The sequence below is a fragment of the Carya illinoinensis genome, chromosome 3 (assembly GCF_018687715.1).
Source record: "Carya illinoinensis cultivar Pawnee chromosome 3, C.illinoinensisPawnee_v1, whole genome shotgun sequence".
Classification (NCBI taxonomy): domain Eukaryota; kingdom Viridiplantae; phylum Streptophyta; class Magnoliopsida; order Fagales; family Juglandaceae; genus Carya; species Carya illinoinensis.
Genome location: NC_056754.1, coordinates 24,497,195 through 24,505,834, shown reverse-complemented (window position 1 = coordinate 24,505,834; position 8,640 = coordinate 24,497,195). Strand labels below are relative to the sequence as shown.

At 35.0% G+C, this 8,640-nt stretch overlaps 1 protein-coding gene across 1 annotated transcript; it reads right to left on the bottom strand.

The window, feature by feature from the left end:
- Nucleotides 1-3,090: 3,090 nt before the first annotated feature.
- LOC122305762 lies at nucleotides 3,091-3,922 on the bottom strand. Its single transcript, XM_043118316.1, has one exon. It carries the CDS (start codon nucleotides 3,763-3,765, stop codon nucleotides 3,373-3,375), a length of 393 nt encoding a protein of 130 aa, XP_042974250.1. The 5' UTR covers nucleotides 3,766-3,922; the 3' UTR covers nucleotides 3,091-3,372.
- Nucleotides 3,923-8,640: the final 4,718 nt, after the last annotated feature.

Here is an 8,640-nt window from a genome sequence, read left to right as displayed (position 1 = left end):
AAAATCATCTAATCAATGGCTAGTTAATTAGAAGCAATAAACTCAGAATAAATCAGATAAACAAAGAAAGAATTGTATTAAATTAGCGTAGACAATCAAGCATAGTTCAGAAATAGGTTACATCGTTTTTCTAGAATAAAGAAAATTTAGCTCATGCTAGAAATGGAATTCAACATAAACGAATTCACCATAATTGTTCTGAGAAGATTGGAAGAAAATAAATACTGAAAAATCCTCCTTGCAGCTCAAGGGAACGATTCAACGCTTTTCTCCCGTCCGTGCTCGTGTATGATTCCAACGTACGTGCAATAATTGGAATTCCCTCTCCAAAACAGATGATTTGAATCCCTCTAGCTATGTTTTTCTGTCCCAAAAAGTGTTCTCCAGTCAAAAAGTACGGCCATAGGGTGAAAAATCCCTTTTTATATCGTCTGAAGGCGGAAAACCCTGGATCTGTCAAAATACGATGTTCGCTCGAGCGGGGTGTCAAGCGCACGTTGAGCGTTCGACTCTACCTGAGTTCGCTGGAGCATCCTATCAAGCGCACATCGAGCGTTCGACTCTGCCTAATTTCGCTTGAGCGGCCAATGTCTTCGCTCGAGCGATCTTTGTTTTTCAGCAACCCGCTCGAGCTCGCTGTCGAGCGGCAGTCGAGCGTTTGAATCTGCCTGAATTCGCTCGAGCGGCCAAAAGCCTCCGCTCGAGCGAACTTGTAAAATCTGCAATACGAAATTTTTGCAAGTTATCACCACATCAGACATTACACGTAACAAATACAAGATACACCCACAGACAATCATAAGCTCACATAACCCCCTTTCAAAATTGTTTCTCCCTCTTCGAAGATACTCTCAGTCCATCTCCTGCCGACGCCCACCTCAGACCATCTCTTGTCGGCGCCCACACGTCTCATTCTGATGCCGACAGTTCCTGGAAACTCTCTGCAATAGAGCCCATGATAGCCTAAGAGATCAATTTACTCTCTCCAACATATCAATTTATTGGGGTAGCAATAACTTCATCAAAAAGTAGCAATCACTAACATCCTTACTGATAAAAAAAAAAATACTTTTAAGTAAAAATGAATTATCTAGGCATTCCGCACCGTATTTCCAGATTTTGTGGTTTCTTCAACCAAAAGCTCAGCAGAAGACATTAACAGATCGGTTAGCCTCTCTTTTTCAACAAAATCATGCTCAAAACCGCTCCACTCAACGAAAATGGAAGAAGAAGATGAGAAGAAATAATTTTTTTTACTTACTATTCCGTCGCGAAATAAGATGAGAGCTCCCGGGGCCGAGAGTGGCAGTCGTTTCACCACCACCGTTGCATAATGGGGCGGCCGTCACAGAATGGGGTGTGCTGCGAGGGGCTCCGATTTCTTTTGTTTTGGGAGGGTTAGGTCACACAGAAGAGAGAAGGAGAAGGGGGGAGGGCATTTTTCACTTTTTCATTGTATGCATCTCAGACACACAGTTAAATGGGTTTGCCTCATACGTGGCATCGCAGGGTTGGTGGGCTGTTTTTAAGCTCTTATAAGCCCAACTGGCTCTAAGGTATTCTCTAATAATTTTTATGTCTATTAACCTTTACAAAAAGGTGGTCCAATTATAATGGTTAGCATACTAAAGAATGCCAAACTAATATTCTATTCTTGTTCCTTTCTATTTTACATTTTCATTAGTTTAGTTCTAAACATTAAACTTTCAAGATCATTTTCATATGAGCAGTGCTTGAGCTCGTTCCCAAGAAAAGCATTTTCTTTTTCATTCATTTTTTATATTCTTAAATATTTTTTTTTAAACAATAGAAAAATTCACATCACTAAAATACTTCCTTAATTATTAAGTAAAAAAAAAAAGGAACCACGACACAAATTTGAGACCCACATTCGGTGGGTTTAGTATTTATGTTTTCATATATACAAATAATAGGCAAGAGCCTTGCAATAAAAGAAATCTATATATGAGTTGGGAAGATCAATTTTATAAACAAAACAAATTTCATCTTCATAAAACATGTTTACTATCTTCTTGATAGCCTGATCAGGTGTGAAACAATTACATGCCCCCAACTAACAAACATTAAACTTTACAATGGTTGTGTGTGTGTGTATATATATATCTCTCTCTCTTGACTTAACTTGTTGAAATCATATTTTCATTCACATACCTATCATTGATTTACTACCTTTGCTACTACTGATTTAATAATTATTTTTTATGTTTGACAAAACTCTAAAACACCTTCAAATTGTTTAGTTCATTATCATATTAACAATTTTTATTTTTTATCAATGATTCTAATCTTAATGAGTAGTTCTAATTGATATACATTTTAAAAGATTATAATTTTCTGTATAAAAAATGCAACAATACTTTCATGTAGACATACATGCCTTGCAAAGTCCAACTGACATGTTGCTCTGGATCACCGAATTAACTAGACCAATTAGATTGACGCATTGCTTGAAAATTCCGAGTATCACAAGAAAATAAATCTTACTTGGGATCACCAAACAGGCCGTCTAGTTAGACGGACACATTGCTCGGTAATTTCGAGAATTGCAAGAAAATAAATCTTGCTCCAGATAATCGAGCAAGGAAGTTTTGACCGACTCATTGTTTGGAAATTTCCGAGTGTCACAAAAAAATAACCTTTGTGATCCCGAACAAGCTAGTCCAGTCCAACGGACGCACTAATTGGCGGTAGACACATTGATCGGTAATACCGAGCATCACAAGAATTTAATCCTTGTTCTAGATCACTGAAGAAGGCGAGTCTGATTAACATTGCTCAAATTTCAAGTATCGTAAGAAAATAATCCTTACTCAAAATTACCGAACAAATCCAATCCAATGAACACTGCTTGAAAATTCTGAGCATCACAAGAAAAAATAGCCCATGCTCGAGATCATCGAACAAGCTGACCAGCTGACCAACGTACTGCTCAGTTACACCATCTTCAACGGGGAGTACGTGGAATCTTTACTAGTGCTTATATAATTGGTTATATTAGACCTGTTACCTTCAAATCAATGGAGGTGTTTAATTTATTCAGTTAATCTTGTCTAAAAACTTGATCGTCTTATCACCAGCCAACAAGAATGATAATCAGACACAAACATTTTCAAAACTGTACATACGATATTTTTAGAGTAATTGCCAATTACATGAGTTCACAATTTAAGTAATTTCGCATCAACCAAACGGTAGATGCAGTCTACAATTTCTCTCAGCGACTACCAGCTCGGCCTTACATTTCCGGCCACCGCCATGCAAGCCATGTACAAAGTGCACCGTATAGATTCTCCGAGAACTCGTTATCGCGTACTCGTGCAGTCACTTCTTTCAGTCTAAGATGACCAAGCCTCAATAGGGACCCCAACAGCTCAAGTACATTACTTTTCTCAAAGACTCTTCTGACTTCTTCATTTGCTCCTCTCTTACTTTGCTTGAAACCACTGCAGAAGTTGAAGAGGAGAGGCTCTTGGCCTGAGACAACGACCGGAGAGGATTCCTTGTATTTTGCTGAGCGGATCTAAAAATATAATCCCATCTGCATATACCCATCTGGTCTTTCATGGCCTCCACAACTCCTATGGTGGCTGCTACAATAGCTCTGCTTGTGGAACTCATCATCTTCACCTCTTCACGTACAAGACTGTTCTTTGCTCTTGAAACTAAAGAAAAACGAATTGCAAACTGTGCAGAAAATAAAACTGATTCAAGAAGGATATATATGTGCTCGATGTAGCAAACCATATGAAGCAGCCTCTTTTTTATATAGGGAGAGAGTGATGGGAAGTAGGCTGTAGGATATTTGATAAGGAGATAAAGGTTTGGGAAAATCGTTCAACCATACCATTTGCTGGTGGTTTTGGAGTCTGAGGAGCCAATGGCTTTGATCGTTTTTTTCCCAAATACGACAATTAAGGACTCAATTTCTGTCACTTCCGATAATCATTCTGCCCACTTGAGTCACTACTTCCTAATGCGCACGCTGTTTTCCAAAATAAAACCAATTCATCCAAAGAGATTTGGATGGGAATAAAGAAAGGGCAGCACTGCAGCTACGTTTCCTATCGAGTAATCCTCCCCATAAGTGCATTCTTCTCTTTCTTCTTCTTCTTCTTCTTCTTCTTCTTCTTCTTTTTTTTTTTTTTTTTTTTTTTTTTTTTTTTTTTTTTTTTTTTTTAAATACTTATTTTTTAATAATAATAATAATAAAAATATTTTTTAATAATATTTAAAAAAATAAAAAAATAAAAAAACTATCGAAATCCTTCCTCAGAACTCATATCATTTTCCATAAACAAAGGCCAGTTGTCTTCTTCAAAATTGAGGCCCAAACTCTAGGGGATCAAATATTTTATCTTTGAATAATAGTTTAATAATAAATTTAAAAATTAATATGATTTGATATAATATGTGAAATTATAAAATTATTTTTATTATAGAATAAATTTAATAAATTACGTAAAATCACAATCAATTTTTAAATTTAATTTTAATAATCTCATTTATCTATTTCTCTTTATCTTTTTATTGCCCAGCTGAAAAGTAAAGTTTTCGCGAGTTGCCACCTCATCCTCTTTGTTATACGTGTCTCTCCGAGTCTATGGGGTTGGGTAATGGAATTGAGATTCTCTATATCTTATAAGAACGTTTTAAATTAGGGATCGGAGTGAATACATAAAATAAATATCACAATACTTATAATTAATTATCTGAATGAATTTTTGATAAAATTAAATATTTATTAAATACAATGTGATCATTCTCACACAATAATTATCCAATTATAATTTCTATGTGAATAATTTAAAAATATTGATATTTTTATGATTATTTCGTTATTTATCATACAATCAATCGATATAGTTTTAGTTCATTAATATTTTTAATTTGAAATTTTTCATAATTTTCCTTCATTAAAGTAAAGTTATACAAAATCATGTAGTATTATAGATATATAATTATCCATAATTTTTTTTTTTAAATGTAAAATAGGATTTTGAATTTCACAATCATTAGACAAAAATAACTCATTTTGTGATACCCTCATACGATAAAAATAAAGTATATGATGTATGAGATCCCACATTACTTGAGAATGAGAAGTTCTTACTCTTTATAATGTTTCAATGGGGCTTTAACTGTATCATTGACTAATTCTTTTGTTGTTTAGGCCATATAGTTTTGGCATTCTATTGGGACATTACAGTTGGTATTAGAGACTGGTTTAAGGTTCTACAAACTATAATATATGAGGTTTTGGATATGGTGGGTTTGGGAAGTAACTTTCGATTTGAGGTGTAGAAATTTGAGTACTAAGAGACGATCATATTTGTATTTAAGGTTTTAGAATCTGACAGGCATTTGGGAATATGTTTTAAGAAATTTGAGGTTTTAGATTTTGTGAATTTTAAGAACCGATTTTCATGACATGTAAGGTTTTAGATCCAGAAGACTTATTTGATGGACTGTAGAAAATGATTTTGATAAGATTTAAGGTTTAGATTTTATAGGTGTAAATAAGCTTGATTAAAAGCCAGGTTTGAGGTTCCGTAGACTCTAATGAGGTCGTGAATTTATACAAACTTTAGGAAATAATTTTTAGAATTGGGGTTTAGAATTCTACGGACTTCAGGAATTAGATTGTTAATTCGTGATATATAGATTAATTGGTAGTTACATTTATGCACAGTTTTTTTTTTTTTTTTGTCTTTTCATTTGAAACGTTTAACCAAGGATGAGTCTTCTAGGATGGCTGCTCGTCATCATGTTCGAAATCTTGGGTTTTAATTACGAAGCAAGTGATCAAATGGAAATTTACAGAAATTACCTGATTATTTTATAGGTGATGTTTGATATCCTCTTAACGCTGTTGTAAGAAAATTTAAAAAAGATAAGAAGTTCAAATAAGCGGGGTTCTTATATTAGATTTCGCATAAAATAAATGAGATTGATTTTGAATATATGCATGTTTATTTTGAAAAGAAATATGAAAATAACCTCAATTATGTGTTCTGTATATGCATAAAATCTGTATAAGAGAAATTATTATTTTTCTTCATGACTGGTATAGACATGAGCTAATTTTGTGTATTCTGTTTTCTGAACTATGCTAAAAGAGCGAATATGAAATTTATAAAAATCTATGCATGTGATATGAAGATGTTCTAAATATGTTTTTGAATATGTGAAATGATTTAAATTTATTTCAGTACTCTGTTTTGATATGATGTGGCTTTTAAAAAACTTTTAGCATGACTATCTAATTCTATTATGACTCTGATTATAATTCTGATATGGTGATTCTAATTCTATTTTGCTCTGATATATGGCTCTGCCATGGATGATAATAGTGGTCTCTGGCCCTGTCACATGATATAATAGTGACCTTTGGCCCTGTCACGGGATACAATAGTGACCTCTGACCCTATCACGGGATACAATAGTGACCTCTGATCATGTCATGAGATATAATAGCCTCTGGCCCTACCATAGGATATAATAGTTTTCTCTGCTCTGAGTGCAATTGCTTTGGTAATATGGTGATTTATATTCTACTTGACTTTCTGCAAAATGCACAATCCTACCATAGGGTTAAACATGATCTTTGTTCTAATATGATGCTTTATATGATATTATAAGATGGAGATGTTTAGTCATGTTGTGCCAAATGGGTCTTTGAATATGAAAAGTTGGTTTTTGAATATGAATAGTTTAGAATGTCGCTCTGATTTTCTGATAATAAGTATTTTTGAGATTTTTGTATTGAAACTGAAATATTTTGTTTCTGCATTCTGAACTCTATGAAAATGCTTATGTTTACATACTAGTATATATTTTCTGCTTACTAAGTTGTTGATAACTCATATCTTATCTCTACAATATTTTTTAGATGAAGCAAATGTTTAGATTGATGATTGAGAATAGAAAGCAGGTACAAGATTGCTAGTGTAGGGAATAAGTACTAAGATAATTAAAGTGAAACGCTTTGGGCAGGTGCCTCCTATGAGGAGCTGTTGTCTGAGACGAATAGGGTGCTCCCACTTAAGGGGTTTATCAAGGACTAGGTTTTGATGCAATGTAGAGGATAAAACCGAATTGCTCTCCTCTCTCTCTCTCTCTCTCTCTCTCTCTCTCTCTCTCTCTCTCTCTCTCTCTCTCTCTCTCTCTCTCTCTCTCTCTCTCTCTCTCTCTCTCTCTCTCTCTCTCTCTCTCTCTCCCATTCCCGCTCTCAATTAGCACCCTGTCAAACTCGATTTCCCCTTTCCTCCTGATCTCCCCTTCCCTCCCGATCTCCCCTTCACCAACTTGCGAGATAATGGTCCTGGGTTTAGTGCAGTGAAATTTTTTCATGCAGAAAAAAAGTCCATACTAATCTTTCAATTATTTGAATCTATTTTCCTGATCATTTTACCCTTTTTAGGATATGCATCCTTCACTTTCTTAATCTATTTTACTCGTTTTCTAAATCGTCATTTGCTCTCAATTTAACAGAATTACTTTATTAGTTTAGTCTTTCACATCCCAACAACTCTTCTTTCATCAAGAAAGCCAACAAATTCCTTTCGGAGGTCTATAAAACAGAAGTCTTTAAGCATACTAAGAATAATAAACAACTATAACAATAAATATATGGGAATTTCCATTTTTGCTCTTTATTTCAGTATATTCAATATATTCTCATTTTAGCTCAACTGCTCTCCAATTAAATCCAAGCCCACAACCAGGAAAGACAACCCTTGGAACAACAAGAAATAGAAATGAACTCCATGTGTCAATAAGAGGCTCTTGACAGATGCAGTGACTAGAAGAAAAACAAGCGCAAGTTCCTTCATGTAGAGCTTATTTCTCTTCTTCACAGAAGGGACGTTTGCTCAACAATTCTAAACCAGATTCAGAAAGCCTCATGAGGATCTCCTTTTCACCTGAAAACATGGATCCCTTCTCAGAAAATGCCAATAAATCTTATTCAGATGATCTACCTGTCTTCTTGCCAATATTACGGTTTCAGTTTCATGGAGCAGAGAGAGAGAGAGAGAGAGAGACCTGGGACGCAAAGAGACCTGAGACAAATGCAGAGACAGAGAGAGGAGGGGTTTTTGGTTTGAGGGAGACGGGGAGAGAGAGGAACAAGGGAGGGGCTTTCACGACAGAAAAGTGAATCCCCTACTGCGCGGCTTTGAGATTTAAAATTATAACCTTTACGTGGCACTACATTATAGGTCTCCGATAAATGAAGCTTATAGGAAGCTCCGGTGAAAAGTTATTCTCATAATTAAAAGGTCATTATTGCTAGTGTAGGGAATAAGTACTAACAATTATTTTAAGCCTTGAGTTGTCGTGTATTTATGATTATGGAGTCTTTGAAAGTGGATGGGGATGGAGATATGTTTATGGAGTCTTTGGTATATTTATTAATATTGTGAAAAAGGATTTAGGCGACACATTTGCATCCCCAATTTCTTTTCGCCCACATTTTATTTTCCCGCGGTATCTTCCATATATAGCACCGCCAGAGGGCTGGAAAACTCAGCTCGAATGCAAATGAAATGTCCACAACATATATAGACACTGCCATGAATAGACAAGCATGAGGGTTGGAATTATATATAGTTCAATTCC

Bases quoted from the DNA above. Each gene is read 5' to 3' on its own strand.
- LOC122305762 (XM_043118316.1), bottom strand. From the start codon at position 3,765: ATGGTTTGCTACATCGAGCACATATATATCCTTCTTGAATCAGTTTTA.